This window comes from Leopardus geoffroyi, chromosome B1, assembly GCF_018350155.1.
Source record: "Leopardus geoffroyi isolate Oge1 chromosome B1, O.geoffroyi_Oge1_pat1.0, whole genome shotgun sequence".
Taxonomy (NCBI): domain Eukaryota; kingdom Metazoa; phylum Chordata; class Mammalia; order Carnivora; family Felidae; genus Leopardus; species Leopardus geoffroyi.
In genome coordinates this window covers 103,891,554-103,909,938 of record NC_059327.1, presented here as the reverse complement: position 1 = coordinate 103,909,938, position 18,385 = coordinate 103,891,554, and the positions used below count along the sequence as shown (strand labels likewise).

At 36.7% G+C, this 18,385-nt stretch overlaps 1 protein-coding gene across 1 annotated transcript in view; it reads left to right on the top strand.

The window, feature by feature from the left end:
* The window catches only part of LOC123596411, a 183,808-nt gene that overhangs the window by 48,918 nt on the left and 116,505 nt on the right, over window positions 1–18,385 (top strand). Inside the window, 2 exon segments of the mRNA XM_045474933.1 lie at window positions 9,933–10,099; window positions 11,358–11,533. Coding sequence (XP_045330889.1) covers window positions 9,933–10,099; window positions 11,358–11,533 — 343 coding nt within the window.

Sequence of the window (18,385 nt, the reverse complement as noted above, 5' to 3'; positions counted from 1 at the left end):
ATCAGAAAACTGACAAATGTGCAATGGATTACTAAGGCTTGATTCCACACTCCAAATATAATGAACATTTAATTCATTTGATGTATTTTTCTAATTGAAGACACATTGGTAGAAGGGCATTTGAGTTCAGAAACACTCAGTTATTTGCATGTTAACCACATTTCACAAACTTCTACCTTGTGAACTATGGCTTATGTACTGGAACTTGCCGACTCTTACTAATGCAAGTTTTCATTCCTTTTTTTTCTTTGTTGTGGTTTTTCCTTTCAAATTATGCTCCACTGAAGCCAGATTTTATGTTTCATCCTCATGTGGCAATTTCTATGTAATTGTAATTATCACAAAACTAAAATTTTAATTAATTTTGTCAAAGAGTGCCAGGTTAACATTAAACTTCCAATGGTGTTTCCTGAATACCACATTTTATTACCTTCTATAGAATTCTACTAGCTAAAATATAGTAAAATAAGGGGGGGGGGGAAGGACTTGATTTGTGTAGATTTATGGTTTACAAAGACCATGTATTCATTCATTTAACCAGTAGGTGTTAGTTGAACACACAAAGTGCCATATATTTTGCTAGACTCAAGAAATAAAATGGAGAGGAGAAAGTACTGGTTCCTGCCCTCATGAAACTTTCAGTCCAGCTTCATAAAATCCTTATACACTCCAGTGAAATGGATACCCTTGACGTCTATCACCTTCCCCAAAGGAACTGCTACCCTGAACTCTGTGTTATAATTTACCTGATGCAATTATATACTTAAACAATATATTTTCAGTTGTGCCTGTTTTTTCTTTATGTAAATGGAATCATCCTACCAGTATTCTTCTGTGGCTTGCTTTTTTCATTCATAATTGTTTTTTAAATTTTACACGTTGGTTTGCATGGCTATAGCTGTCTATTTCCACTGCTGCATACTGTGAACATGCAACACGTTATCGATCAAGTCTATTGCTGGTAGATATTTGTGAGATCCAATTACTCCACATCTTCACTAACTCTTGGAATTGTTTGACTTACAATTTTTGCCAAAATGGTGGATTAAAGAGATACATCACTGTATTTTTTTAAGTTCATTTATTTATTTTAAGAGAGAAGGGAGCATAAACAGGGGAGGGTCAGAGAGAGAGGGACAGAAAGAATTCCAAGCAGGCTCCACACTGTCAGTGCAGAGCCTGATGCGGGGCTTGAACTTATGAACTGTGAGATCTCAGATGTTGAACCGACTGAGTCACCCAGGTGCGAATTTTTCACAAGTTTATCTGTCATTTGTGTTTTAAAGCTTGACGTCTGTCCTATTTTAATGTATTTTTAAAAATTATCTCATTGATTCATAAGTATTCTGTAATATGTATTATATTTTCTGGATACTAACATTTTGTAAGTAATATGTGTTTTCTAAATATTTTCTTCCAATTGTGGCTTGCCTTTCCACTATCTATTGAAACATAAGTTTCTATAAGCTCTTATTAATCAAAATTTCTTAAAATTAGTGGTCTAATTTATCAGTTTTTTATACATGATTTTTATATTGTGCTATGTTTCAGAAATTTTCTTTACCTAGAGTTATAATAATATTCTCCTATGTTTTTTTTTTTTTTCTAAAAGTTATAGATCCTCCATCTGTCTACAAAGAGTTTTTGTGTGAGTTGCTTTGTAGGGATCCGATTTACCTGTATGGAACTGATTGTTCCAATTTACTGAATAGTTTTTTTTTTTCCCTAGTGATTTGTAATGCCAGTACCCTCAGTGCCAACATATGCCAATTTTCCTTTTTTTAAAATTCTTAACGTTTATTTATTTTTGAGACAGAAAGGTGGGGGAGGGGCAGAGAGAGAAGGAGACACAGAATCCAAAGCAATCTCCAGGCTCTGGGCTGTCAGCTCAGAGAGTGACGTGGGGCTGGAACTCATGAACTGTGAGATCATGACCTGGGCCAAAGTCGGGCGTTCAACTGACTGAGCCACCCAGGCACCCCACCCCATCTCTCCTTTTACTCTTTTGGATAGAACCACTCATGCGATGTTGAATCAACCATTGATAGTGGCATCTTTGTCATGTTCGTGATATCAAAAGGAAAGCTTTCAATAGTTCACCATGCACTTTTACTGCAGTTCATTTTTATACAACTAACATATTTGGAAGTTCTCTTTTATTTCTAGTTTGCTAATTTTTTTCCTTTTTACCAAGCTCCGTTTCAATGCCTATTGTATACACTCTCATAGATTTTAGAATGTTTACCCTATCTTGCAATTCCGAGATAAGTTTAATCATGGTTTTATTCATTTTATATACCACAGGATTCATCTTGCCAGTGATTGGTTTGGAATTTTTGTTATCTGTTGGTGGATGAGATTGTCCTGCAGTGGTTTTTTTATTTTGACCCTGTCAAACTATGCTTCCTTCCCTGAGCCTTAGGAAAGGAGTTATGCATGTTTTCGCTTCTATCTCTTGGAAGACGTTATATGAGATCGACGTGCTTTTCATTTTTTAATTTAGAGTGACATGTAGGCTTACCAGTGAAGTCATTTTAGACTGACATTTGTTGCATTTGCGGTATTTTTTTTCTGATCTATCTTCAGGTTCACCACTTCTGTCTTGTGCATATGTGTCCAAATGTAGCTGATGAGTTTTTAATTATAGTTATTATGTTATCAATTTTATAATATTTTATTTTAAAATAATTTTTACAGTTTCTTGTTCTCTGTAAATATTTTCATTTGTCATTTCTTTCATTAAATATGATAAGCATATTTATTTTAATATTTACTAATTTATTTGATAACTATAATATCTGATGTACTTGCAGATATGTTTCTATTGTTTGCTTATATTTTCTGGTGTCTCTCATATTGTCTTATTTCCTTGTGAGCTTTGTTTTCTTTGGCTGCTTGCTTGTCATTGCCTGTAGAAAATTATTTGGGAGGTCCATCAAGGTCAAAGATAGAGGTCACCTTCTCCAGAGAGGGTTTGTCTTTGCTTCTTCCAGTTTCTTGGGGATGCAAAGAGTTGGGGCAAAGAGTAGGGGTGCCAGGGTGGCTCAGTCAGCTAAGCATCTAACTTTGACTTGGGTCGTGATTTCCTCGTTCATGAGTTCAAGCCCCTCATCAGGCTCTGTGCTGACAGCTCAGAGCCTGGAGCCTGCTTCACATTCTGTGTCTCCCTTTCTCTCTGCCCCTCCCCTGCTTTCACTCTCTCTCTCTCCCTCTCTCTCAAAATAAATTAATAAACATTAAAAAAACAAAAAAAAAAGAGTTGTGGCAAATTTAAATCATTTGTACAGCTTCAGGTTATGTAATCCAACGAGAATTAATACCCTTACTGGAGAAATTCACGTAAAAGCAATGTGTGGTCACAACTGTGCAGGAGCTTTGCCTTTTTTCTTTTTCTTTTTTTGTAGAAAAAATAAAAGTCACCCTGTATTCAACTCCAAGACAGCCCTGTATGCATTTCATAGTGTTAGGGACACAAGGAGAGTTTAAATGATATGTGTCGCCCCTTGGAGTCCCAAATTAATTTGGGGAAAGTTTTTTTTTTTTTTTTTTTTTTTAATTTTTTTTTCAACGTTTATTTATTTTTGGGACAGAGACAGAGCATGAACGGGGGAGGGGCAGAGAGAGAGGGAGACACAGAATCGGAAACAGGCTCCAGGCTCTGAGCCATCAGCCCAGAGCCCGACGCGGGGCTCGAACTCACGGACCGCGAGATCGTGACCTGGCTGAAGTCGGATGCTTAACCGACTGCGCCACCCAGGCGCCCCTTGGGGAAAGTTTATGTAACATTCCTCTAGCATGATGTTAGGTATCCAAAAGTACTTAATTGATGCTAGAAAACATCATTATGCAGATAATGCTCAATAAACACTTATTAAGCCTTCAATTTTTCATAATGCTTTCAGGGTCTACAAAAAGAATGCTTTGTTTTTTTAACATTTCCTAATCGATTGATTATTTATTATGAACCCTGAATAAGTTTGTATGATGCACAAGACAAGATGTTAAATGTTTGGATTTAAAGATGTGTAAAACCAAACCCTTAAGAAATTTTCTATTTGGGGAGGAAGAACATGTTGAAATAAGTGCAGCAGTGAGTCTAAGCTGACAAAGCACATGGGTTGTGATTTCCTTTCTTCCACCCTCATTCATCTGACTGCCTGGCTGCCAGACACCAATATTTTTAAATCATTGCAGAAGAAACATTCAAAAAGGCAACCAAATGGGTCTTTACATACACAAATGTAATGAAAAATCCTTCTTTAATATTAGAGATGTGGTTCTGCAGAGCAAACATTGCTTCAGGGTAAGAAGGAACGTGTTTCTTATGTGGGAAGATCTGGCTCTGCAGGGTAGTTCTTTGATGAGATAATGTGAAGGGCAAGGGAGGATCAGGAAGGGCTGATTTGATGTTTGTATCTTACATCATTCCTTCTTATTACTTTTTTCATTTTAGAAGGAGAGAGAGAGTGCATGTACATGTAAGCTTGGGAGGGGGCAGAGGGGGAGGGAGAGAGAGAGAGAGAGAGAGAGAGAGAATCTCAAGCAGGCTCTCTGCTCAGCGTGGAGCCAACAAAGTCACATCCCACAACCCTGGGATCATGACTGGAGCCAAAGTCAGGAGTTGGACACTCAACTAACTGAGCCATCCAGGAGTCCCTTGTTTCTTATTTTTAAGTTAATTAAATTCCATGGTTAACATAAAAATCTGTGAATGTATTTTAAACGTTACAGAAAATGTTAATTTCTATGTGACTTTCGACATGACCAATCAATCCTAACACCCTTTATGCAAGTATACCCTATATTAAGTTCATGGTTTAGCTTTACACAATTGTTGTCACAGACTATGAGTTTGGAGTTCTCTATAGTCCAGCAAGAGAGAGGATGCAGAATTGAATACAAGAGAGGCTAATGCCTGGGAGAAAACAAGAGCCCCGAACAGGGGTTTCGTCTCCATATTTATTGAGCGCTCAAGATCTTACACATGTGGGGAATGTGAAGAAAACAATCAGATAGTAATCATTAACTTGTGTGGTTAAGAAACAAAGGGTCTGGGAGGCAAGTAGTGTTTGTGATCAAAGTACATTGGCACCAGATGGAAAGTAATTTCCTGCAGGTGATATAACAAATTTCTCATAATCCTATTACACTATTTCACTAACTAACCTTGTGCACTTTTGCCCCATGGTTACTGCTTTCCTCCCTAAGCTTTTTTCTAACCCATTTATGTAAGTGTAAGGAATTCTTGAACCTATTTCCCCACAAACTGTGTGTGTGTGTGTGTGTGTGTGCGTGTGATATTTTATTTAGAAATGTGTGTGTGTTTACTGGGTGAGGCATTATGTTCTACAATTAAGAGATCAGGCTCAGACTACTGGTGTAACTTCAGTCAATTCACATAACCTCTCTAGGACTCATTTGTTGATTGGGGATAATAACATGTCCAATGAAAACAATGTTATGCTTTGGAAAGGTTAATGCTATTTTTAATTTGCCAACCCTGGAAGTAACCAAGATGTCCTTCAGTAGGTGAATAGATAAAAAAATTATGATATATCTAGATAATGGGATATTATTTAAAGCTAAAAAGAAATGAGCTGTCCAAGTATAAAAAGATATGGAAGAAATTTAAGTGCATATTTCTAAATGAAAGAAACCAACTAGAAAAAGATACACGTATGATTTCAACTAGATGACATTCTGGAAAAGGCAAAACTATGAAGACAGTGAAAAGGTCAGTGGTTAAAAGGGATTAGGGAGGCAAGTTGGATGAAAAGGCAAAGCACAGAGGACTTTTAAGGCAGTGAATCTACTCCGTGTGATATTGTTATAGTGGATACATGTCATTATACAAGTGTTCAAACCCATAGAATGTATAACATCAAGAGTGAACCCTAAGATAAACTACAGACTTTGGGTGATTATGATGTGTCAGTGTAGGTTCATCAGTTGTGACAAATGTGCCCCTCTGGTAGAGGGATGTTGACAAAGGTGGAGGTTTTACGCACGTGTAAGAGCAGGTGGTATAAAGGAAATCTCTGTACCTTCTCAGTTTTGCCGTGAGCCCACAAGGTACTCTAAAAAAAAGTCTATCTAAAATAATATTAATAAAATAGATAAATCTCTTTCAAGAGAAAGAAAAAAATGGAAAGCCCCAATATTAGGAAAGACAACAGGGAATATTTATAGATACAGTCAAGATTTAAACATAATACTATGATAATGTTGCAAGCAATTTTGTATCAAAAATTTGAAAATTTAGATAAAATAGTTATCTCCCAGAAAAATATAAATGACAAAAACTAACTCAAGAATAAATCAAAAAGGTAAATAGAAAAAGTAGAAAATCTTATTTTTAATTACCTCTCACACACATACTGGAAAATGCATAAATTATGAAAGAACAGCTCAATTAATTTTTATAAAATGAATACACCCATGAAAGCACTACTTGGTGATAGAAGAGTATAACAATCTTGAAGCTCCCCACTCCTCCACCGCCCACCCCACCTTTATGCTCCCTTTTCATCACCAAAATCCTCCAAGAGTAACTGCTATCCTGGATTTTTATAGCATAGATAGGTTTGGCCTGTTTTTGAACTTTATATACATGAACTCATGCAATGAGTTCTCATCTTTGGCTGGCTTTTATTGCTCAATGTTACATGTCTGGGATTCATCTCTGTTGTTTACCTGTAATTGTGGTTTGTTCATGCTCTTTGCTCTACAATGTTCCATTATATGAGTATGATATGATTTATTTATTCAACTGTTTATGGAGATTTTGATGAGTTTCCAGATTCTTTTAAGTGCTTCTATGAACACAAACATTTTTTTTTGTTTTTTTTAGAAAACATTTGTGCAATTTTGTACTTATCCAACCATAAGTGAAAATTGTGTGTATCTTTAGTTTGGGTAGATATTGACAGGCTTTATTTGTACTAATGTTTGCCACCCAAAATGGATGAGAAATTTTTTACTCTTCATTTGTGTTTTTATTAATCCTACAATATAAGCTGAATGAAAGCTGATACCTTTTATCCCATTCATTTCATTATATTTCCAGTTGATTTTTAGTCAAATAATAAATTTTATATTGACATTTAAGCAATTTATTTCCTTTAAAATCACATTATAGTGAAATTAATTCTTTTTTTTTTTGGAACACCATTTTCTTTTCCACAGTTCTATTATTATTATTATTTTTTTAATATATGTATGATTACTTCTGCCAAAAAGTTTCCTCCCTCCCTTGATTACTCTTTGTTAGGGAAAGCTTTTTTCAAGAGATTTTATAACCAAGCAGTGGCCATGATAGCACGGTCTGGAAGAAAGTAGGCCTTGGCTGGTCATCTTTGCTGCTCTCAAGAAAATCACCCAACAGACCAGAGTGAACTTTAACTCAATTCTGCAACTACTTTGAGAGCTTGTCCATCCATCTGTGTTTTTTTTTTTACATTCACTTAAATACTTATTGAGCAAATACTGTGTACTAGAATTGTGCTATGTGAGAAAAATCATACCGCCTCTGTATGGGCTTCCACTTGTTGATACATACACGCATTTTATAAATGACCACAGAAATGTCAAACTACAAATGGGATAAGTTTGATAGAGTAGAGGTAAATCATTTTATAAAAGGATAAAATAGAAACATTTTCCTGGTCAAGAAAGTACAAAATATTTGCAGAGAAGTTGCAAGTGAACTGAAATTTTAAAAATTAAGCATGTGGAGAGGAAAGAGGAAAGCATTGCAGTCATAGGGAAAAACAAGTACAAAACCCTCTGAAGAGGAACATGGCGAGTCCCTGAAATGTAAGAAAGCCAAGATAATTGGCCTGCAGAAAGCTAGGGGACCAAAGGAGTAAATTAATCTTAGAGAGGGAAGTAAGTATTTGTGTTTTGTTTTAAAGTATGTTTTTATGTATAATTAGAATATATAAAATACTTTGAAAATATGTGTTGTTGGGCAGAACATTTTGAGGTGGTGCATGATCAGGTCTGCATTTACAAAAAGACATTTTGACTGAAAGGTTGAGAGTCATTGGAGGCTGGCAGGATTGTTGATGGGTTGAAGGGGATGAAGAATGAAGAGAAGGCAAATGTATCATCTGGATTTCTAACACTGACAGCTGTTTGGATGTTGATGCTATTCACTGGGATGACAAATGGGCAGAGGAAGATATCGAGGTCTAGTGTCATCAGGTGAAGATAGGAAAGAGGCGATAACATGATTTAGACAGTAACAGGACAGGAATGGTTGATTAACAAGTAATCAACCGGATCCAAGTATAGATTTATATACGTTAATGACTTTATTTAAAGAGTGGCATTTAGGCACATCCTTCATCCTATTAAGTGTAATTTAGTTAAGAGGTAGAAAAGTCAGAGCCAAAACTTACATTATTCCTGCAAAGGCTGGGCACCAGTGCGTGGCTTAGGAAAAATGACTAAAGGCACTTTTTTAACCATTATTGCAGGAACTGAATTTGCCTTGTTCTAACTGCAGACTTTCTGGTCTGATAAGGCAGGGCCCACTCAGTTAATGTACTATTAGCCGGAAAGGACACGGGAGTGCATGCTCCATACAGGTATACAGATTCTAAATTCTTCTATTAGATATGTCTCTCTGCCTCCTTAGAAAGGACCAAGTGAGGATCTGGAGAGAAGAGCAGAAGCAGTCATTCTCAAAACTTCTATCTTACTTAATATGCCCCCAGGAAACACAGGGTAGGATATTTTCCTTACAAATAATAATTGGCAGTGATGTCACTACCTGAACAGTGTAGAGAGTGTTCAAGTTTGTCCAGGTTACTCAGGGCCATAAATGTCAGGCTACAGTATTAGTGTTTTACTTAGAGAAGTCAAAAAGCTGCAGAGTTTTGACTGGAAAAGTGTCAGATAAAAATTGCACTCTAGAAGGCCCTGCAGTGACTGGCATAACCAAGAGGATTTGAAAATGTTGACCACAGAAGCTTCCAGCTTTGCTAATGTTATTATGAGGTGATAAGGGCCTGGATGTTGGTGAATATTGGTATGACACATTTAGATTTATTTTGTTTTACTTTTATAAGACTTTCAAAATTTAACTGCAGGAGTGACCACAGTTTTCTAGACTTTATTTGGCCTGCTAGAGAGACTTGCACTCTAAGCAAAATGTAAAAAACAACTTTGTGGAAATGGATCATTTTTAAATGAGTATTTATTAAAGGTCACATATAGCCATTTGCAAAGATAAGCACCCTCCTTTTCCTTTTCTCCTTTTTATTTTTCTTTTTGAGGGCTAGGCTGTTGGCTAACATCTACAGATGTTAGAATTTAGTCATAAGATCTTTAAAAATCGGCATGCTTTCAAAATTATTCCATCTTGAGAATTTGAAGCCAAACTTAAGTCCCTAGAGAGTCTTATCTCTAAAAGCGAAATGGGGTTGTCAGAAAGAATGATATACTAAACTATGAATTCATGAGTTTTAAAATATGAAGTAAATAAAATCTTAGCTACTGTGAAGATAAAAGAAAATCAACCTTAAATTACACTGAAAAAGTTAAACAGGTTAATTGACTGCATATATGCAGTGGAAAAAGCCTGAGACACCAAAAGCTTCTAAGACTGTAGCATATTCTTGATGATTTCTTATAAAAAGCTCAGCACCTCTCCAGTGATGAAAGATTTGTTTTTTTACTTCTGGCAATTTAGTAATTATTAACTTCTCCATAATTAATGAATAGAAGTTGAATCACATGTGGGAAACTAATTTTTATTTTAATGAGGCTTTTCATGTTTTCAAAAATAATCGTCTAATTTTTTCTCCAAGGGTTAACAATTAATCGGTAATTTCAAAATTGCTGTGTTCATATCTCCTGAGATGATTGAATGTGAATAACTTCTTATAAACAGAATTCTCTGGGGTGCCATCTCTCATCCTTTGCAGCTCCCTGGAATGACATGTCCCAGGAGAACTGTGAATTTGGAAAGGGCAAGAATTAAGCCCGGACTTGTTCAGTGGGGAAGTGTCTGGGTGTTTACCATTCGAGGTGACTTCACTACCCGCCTTGCCCTTCTGTTGAAGGGCCAGTCTGAGTCTGCTGATTTCATCCAGTTAGAGCCTTACCATTTTAAGGCTATCGCTGAAACTGAGAAAAAAAGTCCATCTCGTCTTGTATTCTTCACATGCAATAAAATAAGTAGCTAACAAAACAAATCAAAATGTTGTGGCTGATATTCAGAGTACCTTCTCTATTTTTGCTAGAAAACCTGAGATTTCTGGGTTTCTTTTGAATTCAATTGTACTATGATCTTAATTCCAAGCACTCGAATTCTAAAACATGAGTACTAACTAGTGACTGCAGAGTTGCACTTCACTGAAACTTAAAAAAAATCACTGGTGGTAAAGCCTTCCCCTGGGCTTACTTGTTAACAGGTAGGCTTGAGGGGCAGTGGATTGGTGCTACCCTTTCCAAAGTTAGTCAGTAGTGGAGGTCACAGCTGGTTCACTGTTGATCCCATTTTCCCTCTTCAGATGTTTTCAAAGCTTCAAACTGTTTCAATGTAATAGAAAGAGCATATAAGTTGAAGAACAACTTGTGTTTTAGCTGTTTCCAGGAGTTATACTTCATTTTTGAAACAGGGTACAACAATTTGAAGGGCATTATCGCTTTGCCAATTTAATCTGCATTTGGCTAGAACGCGCTTCAAGTCCTTGGGAGAGGGTCCAATTGTTATGCAAATTTAGACGGCTGCCTTTTTATAGTTGAGGCAAAGATGTGCAAAAGGAAATAGCAGCTGTTTAGATGAAATAAGAATTTAACTGGATTTGAACCCTGTTGAAGGCCAGACAAATTTAGGCAAAAGCCTAAATGAACACTCTTTCCATAATGTTCGGACTTACAAATACATTGATGTCTTCTTGCAGGATGTAAAGCTCTAACAAAGCTCACATTGCAGTTCCAAATTTGGATCGTTGACAATAATTCAAAATAAGTAAACAAGAATCCTTATTTAAGTTATAAAATATAGGAGAAGGAAACCGAAACGGTTTATTAAGTACAACAACAAAGGCAAAGATAATTGTTATAAAGACAATACCATGAATCTTGTTAAAAAGCTTATTTCTGTTTTTATGTTTCTTTCATTTGAGATTTTTAAAGATGTTTACATCCAAGGAAAAAGCCGAGATAGTCTCCATATTCTCTTTCCAAAGCTTCTTTGGAGAGTTAACAATAGCTTGTGTGCTAGTTTTCACTTCTGTAGCAAAGATGAGAGAGAAAAATAAATGATAAAAAGTGGATATTCCAAATTGCTCTGTAACAGGGAGAAACTTAGCATGTCTGACTCTATGTTGCTTCCATTTCCCCAGCTGCTGTGATCTACAGCTTAGAAACTTCTGCTTAGCTTTGCACGTGGACATGTTACAAATAAGATTTGCAAAAACCACTCTACCCCAAACCTACCTCATTGGAGGAGATAAGGAAGTACGTGTAGAGATGACTGTGCCATCGTTAACATTTACAGGAAGGACAGGATCAGATTCCTGTATGTAAAGGTCAACTGACCAAGGACAAAACATTTCACAACCTTCCTCCAACTCTTGTGGGCACCTGAATGCCTGCAGATATCAGTCACCTTTTGACTCCAACTCTGCAGCTTACCTCTTTCCCTGCATAAAAGAAGCTTGAATTTCAAGCTGAGGGGAAGTAGTTCTTTAGGACAATAATCTGCAGTCTCCTAGGTTTGTGGGCTTTTTGACTGAAGTCCCTTTCCTTAACCTGACATTTTGCCCCTCGACTTATGGGCCGGTCATGTGGTGAGCAGAACAAACTTGGACTTGGTTATAGCTCCACTGAGAAGAATGGAAAACCTTCCCAAAATTTCGCCTGAGGTCACACTTTACCTGCATTCAGAAAAATGGGGAATTTTAGAATTGGAGATTTAAATCCAATTTAACATTTCTTGGAGATTATGCCAAGTACTAGCTTGAGGTAGAATATAGCTCCAACAATAGTTTGAACTATTTAGATGTGATCTTTGCGAAGTTGTGTTTTTGGTAGTTGTGATAATAGCAAGTATTATGTGAAAGTCAAAGTGGAGGCAGAAAATGACAGTGGTTAGGCCTAATCTAATTACACGGTTTGAAAAGGTGTGCAGTGTCCCTGACAGGCACACGCATCTCATTAGTAGTTGTGGTTAGTTAAGAATGAAATAAAAGTGTTTTTTTCTTTTACCTTGTTTTCTCTTTTTCTTTCCCTTGTCTTCCTTTGCTTTTCTTTGGAGGCAATGAACATGACTGAGGGCCTAGTTGGTGATAAGGCCCAGGAAGCTGCAAGGCCAACAAAGTGACGGTGGAGCCCAAAAATGCGGAGCTTAGGAGGTGGTGGATGGTGTGGTTAAGAGATCTGTTGCATATAGGAGGAATGAGCAAGTAAGCAAATGTATTAAGGGTATCGGGAGCCAAATTTCTCACTGTTGGAGAAAGGATCTCAAATATGTAAAGGAGGAATGCTAGAAAGGTGTTGAATTGGAACTAGAGTTGTTGACGTGAACTCAGAAAAAAACTCTCCAGGTGAATAGATACAGAAATAGATATCAATTCATGTGTGTACCTATGTGTACATACATTTATTTTCTAAATATATCCACTCAGAAGGCCTAGAATCAATGATACCTCAGTAGTAATGAGAACATGGGGTGCCAGACCTCTGTTTCTCAGGAACATATTCTACTAAGATAAACCAGAACTCTGCATAATTGACTGAGGCTGAGACAGAGACAGTACAAGTTGAGCCTATATATCATATGGGACCAGAAAGTAAAATAGTTCTTTAAAAAAACCAAAAAACTAATGGGGACACTTTAAAGAGACACAGGAACTACCTTGTAGGGGCTCCCACTTGCCAAATATGGAGCAATTTGAACACCAAAATAAATAATAATATCAACAGTTTATCAAACATTGGAAAAAATAGGAACCTATGAAACTACACTGATAAAAAAAAATAAAAAAAAATACTCAGGGGGAAAAGTGAAACTCATCCTTATAGTAGACTTCCAACTAATAAAGGTACTGTTGGGAAATAGAATCTTTCTTTGTCAAATAGCTTAGTGGTGTTTGGTTCGGGTAGGAGTCATCAATGGAAATGAAAGCTGTGGAGTAAAGGTTTGGTGAGGAACAGGGTGTTGATAAAGTCTCAGAGTGTCTTCCTATAAAGTATTTATCAATTACTATGGAAAACTAATGACTTTATGGTGAAAAAATCTGGCATGAACTTGATTGCATGCTTCCTGCTATGATGTCTTGAGATCAGAGCATTATTTCTGTGGGGCTCCTCTGAAAGATACATGATCTAAGTCTGGATGTGAGGAAAATCAGATGGAAACAGGTAAAGCACATCTTCCAGGTAGGAGGGTTTACACTCTTTAAAACTCTCAAAGTCATGAAAGACAGGGAAAGATAAAGGTACTCTTTCCAATTCAATAAGAGACTAAAGAGACACGACAACTAATCAATGTGACATCCTGGATTAGATCCTGGGCCACAAAGTAAAAAAAGATGTATTTGGGGAATAACTAGGAAAGTTTGAATGGTTGATATACATATATATATGTATATATGTATATATGTATATATGTATATATGTATATATATATGTATATCAACCATTCAAATTGTAATATATACATATATATTTATATATATATATGTAATTTACATATATATATATAATTGAGAGTATCATATGATGAGATATTAACTAATTTTGGGTAACTGAGGTGAAAGAAATACAAAAGTTCTGTGTACTCCTCTTACAACTTTTCTGTAAATTTTAAATTCAAAATAAGTTACTAGAAATTCATCAACCTAAAATGGAACAGTAATATCAGTAACAATATTATTATTTAGCAGTCTGAGTGAAAAAGATATTTTGAGTTGTGTGAGATAAGGCTGTGGAGAGAATGAGTGAAGGCCTCAGAGACCGAAGAAAACTGAAGTGAACTCTGTCAGGGTTTTGATAAAAAGCAGAGCAAGGGAGGAGGAAGAAGGTCATTCTAGGTCAGAGAAATAGTAAGAACAAAGGATTTGGGATGGAAACGAATATGGTGTGCTTGACAACCAACAAATAAACAATTGTTGGCTGGGCTGGAGGACTTTTGTCAAGAAATAGTGGAAGATGGGTTGAAAATGTGAAAGGAGTCCCGAGTACGGATGGATCGCCAATATGAGGCAGAGCACATTAGGGTTTGATCTCAGTTTCAAAAGAATTTACAGACCCAAAGTACAAGCAAAGCTAAATAGAAAATGATGATTTTGTTTCTTTAATTTTTTAATGAATTTTTTAAAGTGATTTTATGTGAGAAAATAAATCAAGAATTCGAACTTTATCATTGGTTTAATGTTACTCTAATATGACTTCATTGTTTGGGGAAACTTTATTCATTCACTCAACAAATATGCACTACCTACTTCCTTGAACACATCAGAACCCACTCTCACCTAAGATCTTTGCACTGCTCTTTTCTCTACAAGAAGCCTTCTTCCTGTAGACTATCCCTTTATTTTATTTATTTTAACTTTAAAGGAATAGGCTTGAGTTTGAATTTTAGAATCATATTAATAAAGTTTACCTTTATTCCTAACAGCAAGTTTTTTCCCAGGGTTAGTTAAAAATGATCCTCAGAAAATGACAAAGGACTTCTCTAGGGTTTTATTGAAAGAAGTGTTTATTACATCTCCCTCTTTAACCCACCACCACCTCTAGGAAAGCAGAAGCTTCCCATGGGTGGTGGGTGAAATCTGGTAAGACAGATCTCAGTGATTGAGCAACAGGAGGGCATTTATTCTTGGGAAGTTCATTCATAAAAATTGTAATTACCTATACAATTTTCCATTTTTATTGACTTACAATTTTATATAAAATTATCTAAAGAATGTGGAGACTGGGGTGCTTGGGTGGCTCAGTTGATTAAATGTCCGACTCTTGATTTCAGCTCAGGTCATGATCTCATCATGAGATGGAGCTCCATGTTGGGCTCTGCACTGAGTGTGGAGCCTGCTTAAGATTCTCTCTATCCCTCATTCTCTCCTTCTCTCTCTCTCTCAGAAAACAAGACAAAACAAAAAAAGAGAATGTGGACACTAAGATTGGAAGTAATGGCTCAAACTTGAGTTTTTAGTCTTGTTACAAATAGCAAAGAATTGTTTGGGTAGATTAAGCAACTTCTCCTTCTCTCATTATTTGTGAAGCTATTGTCATCGCCTACTACATTACTATATATACCTCTTTCTGACTGATGATTGTTCTTTTTATCTGGTCTGTCTCACATATCTTATATCATTATCCCTATACATACTGATAAAGGTTTCTAACGAATTGTCATTTATGAGCACATAAATCCCTTTCATTACTCTTCCATAGATATTCTCAACTCATTTGTTTATTCAAAAGTTTAGAATCAATTTCTCAAGTACCAGTTTAAAAGAAAAGGAGAGGGGTGCCTGAGTGTTCAGTTGGTTAAACATCTGGCTCTTGGTTTCAGCTCAGGTCATGATCTCATAGTTCACGGGTTCGAACCCTGCATCTGGCTCTATGCTGATAGTGCAGAGCCTGCTTGGTAGTGTCTGTCTCCACCCGCAACCCACCCCCCCACGCCAACCCCAACCCCTGACCTGCTCGCTCTCTTTCTCAATAAATAAATAAATAAATAAATAAATAAACTTTAAAAAAAATAAAAGAAAAAGGAGAGATTTTCATGGGAATTGCATTTTGTTGTAAGTTAACTTAGAGCAAAACAAAATTTGCACTTTTTAGGTCATTTTTGCCTTGCAGAATTAAATACATTTCAAAGAAATGCACTTGCATGAAATCTGGAAGGTGGATAAGGTACAGGATCTTCTTTCTGTGATGGTAATGGTTGATGGACAGGCTCTGGCAGACACAAATTATTTAAAGGCCAGACTGCACATGTCACTCTCTGGTAGAAAGGGCAGCTGTGATAGCAGCACCAGTTTCCAGATGTTTCCTGAGAATTCCTTGAGAACAGCAGCAACAGTTTTCTGATATTTGGATAGTAGTTGCATGGCATGGCCTTGCAATCTGCTGGAAGTCTTATGACTTCCACTCTTCCATTAATTTCAGTAAAATTTTAAGTAGCCAGTTCCTTTTCTGTATGAAACACCTAAGCTAATTTCTCTTTCCTGCATTGAAATTTATTTCCATAAACAGATTTCCAAAGTTTGGAATCTGAGATTTTCTCACCAGGTTGGCCTTGAAGGCAAAAATGACCTCATTGCCAACGAAAAATCAGATGCAGTGGTTAATTGAATAAATAGAAAACCTGCCTATGACATGATCGCTTGAGGTTGCCTGGAAGAAAGGGACTATTTAAAAGGCGCATTATGTAGCTGCTGTCATAAACCATTGTGATGGAACTAAAGGGCACCTATCTCCACAGTGGGTCAGTGGCTAATTCCAGAAGTAATAAAAAGCTTAAAGGAAGAGAATAAAACATTCTGAATTTTAAGTTGTGATCTCACAGCACGCTCTGAGGACAGGAGACCTTCTATATTTCTTCTCTTGTAGACCCAGAGTTTACATGGCTAAAAAACAACATTGAGTCTGATCTTGCAGTTTGAATTCACAACTTTGCTGGACTTCTATGTGAAATTTAGGATACTGATCAGGTAAGAGTGTGACTTTAAGAATGAGATGGGGAGAGTTGGTGGATTTGTATGAATCTGGGTTCTGAGAATCACCAAGCCTCAATGAGCTATTTTGCGATCCGTAGTCCCTTCTCACAGATGAAGCCTGTACTATCTGGCTTGAAGATCCTGTAAAGGTTTTAGCTGACGCGGTTACCTACAAAGGAATTCTAATTCTCTTCATGTCCACTTCATCATTGCCATCAGATCCACATTACAGTCAGATTCTAGCATTTCCCGGAAGAACTACTACAGAAAGCAAAACATTTTAAGATCTTGGTAATTGACTTTGGTAGAAACTGGGGCAATATGTATAAGAATCAATTCTAAGAGTGCTGACAAGGAAGGAAGAAACTCGTTATTGTGAATTGAATTTGTCTATATGGGTAAATACTAGGGATGTGGATTCAGTGTGCACAATGTGCTTGAGCATCTGAGATTAGCACTGAAAATCTGCTCGATTGGTAAAGAGAAATCTCAGTGGTGGCCTTCATTAAGTTAAAATGGGATGCCAGACTTCCTTGGCATAATGATGACTGTGGTAGACATTAATTTTTGTTGACAAATATTTCAAGTCCTCTACTAAGAACATCACAAAAGTGCACTTGTTAGTTAGTAGGGGGTGTGTAACTAGTTGTGTTCATTAAACTGTGAGAGAACATGACACACATCATTTGCAGGCTATTACCTTTAATTGCTGAATCCACACTTCCAGAGCATTTCTTCCCTCTGCTACAGTGCTAAGTGATGTTCAAGATGGTGACTGTTTCATCGGCTTGGTTCACTGAGTCACTCCAGTAGTAGAATCCCCTTACTGACTTGCTATGGGCAAGTGGAGTGAGTAAAACAAACTTTTTATATATAAATAAAACCACTGATATTTGAGGATTGTTACTGCATTGCTGGGGAACATGAAAAAAGACGTGATCACTGATTGACCTGTGAGCTGGACCCAGACACTTGGAGGCTCCTTACCCCTCCTTTTCCTTTCTCAGAGGCTGTTCCAAGGAGAGCCTTGAGATGGTGATGTGATGTTGAAAGCACCTGCAGAGTATATGTGACTGAGCCCAGTTAGGGCCTCTTTATAAACTTTTAAGATTTGGAGGGTGAGTGTGGGGATCCATTCATCTTGCTGCCCGCCAAGATAAATGTGGTATATAAGTTCTCTTTTCTTTAATTAAAACTGCCACCTTCCTACCTTGTGTGGCTGTCTCTTTCTTCAGTGTCTCCCTGCCTCATAGGGAATGGGGATTAAAAAGTGCACATGTTGTATGGAAGTGTAGAACTGCTATATGGTATACCTGAAACTAATATTAGATGGTATGTTAACTAACTGGAGTTTAAACAAAAACTTAAAAGAAATGGAACACTAAATGTAGGGAACACAGACCTAAGTCACATTAATAAAGGGTTATAGTTCTCATCTAATTCCCCGACTTGAGTTTGTTCTCAGACTCAAAGTCCCTTAAAGAGTAGAGAGGATGGATTCCCTAAGAAAAGACACTGCAATAATGTGACAAGTTTGTACTCCAAGATTCTTTTCAAGTTCCCTCTTCCCCTAATTCCAGTCATTCTTAAAGAAAACTGTGGCCATTTATATAGGCTTTATATACTAGGGAAAAGAGCTATACTGAGAATGCAAGGATGCTGTTAAAACTTGGCTCTGAGCTTATTCAAATCCCTGGGAAAAT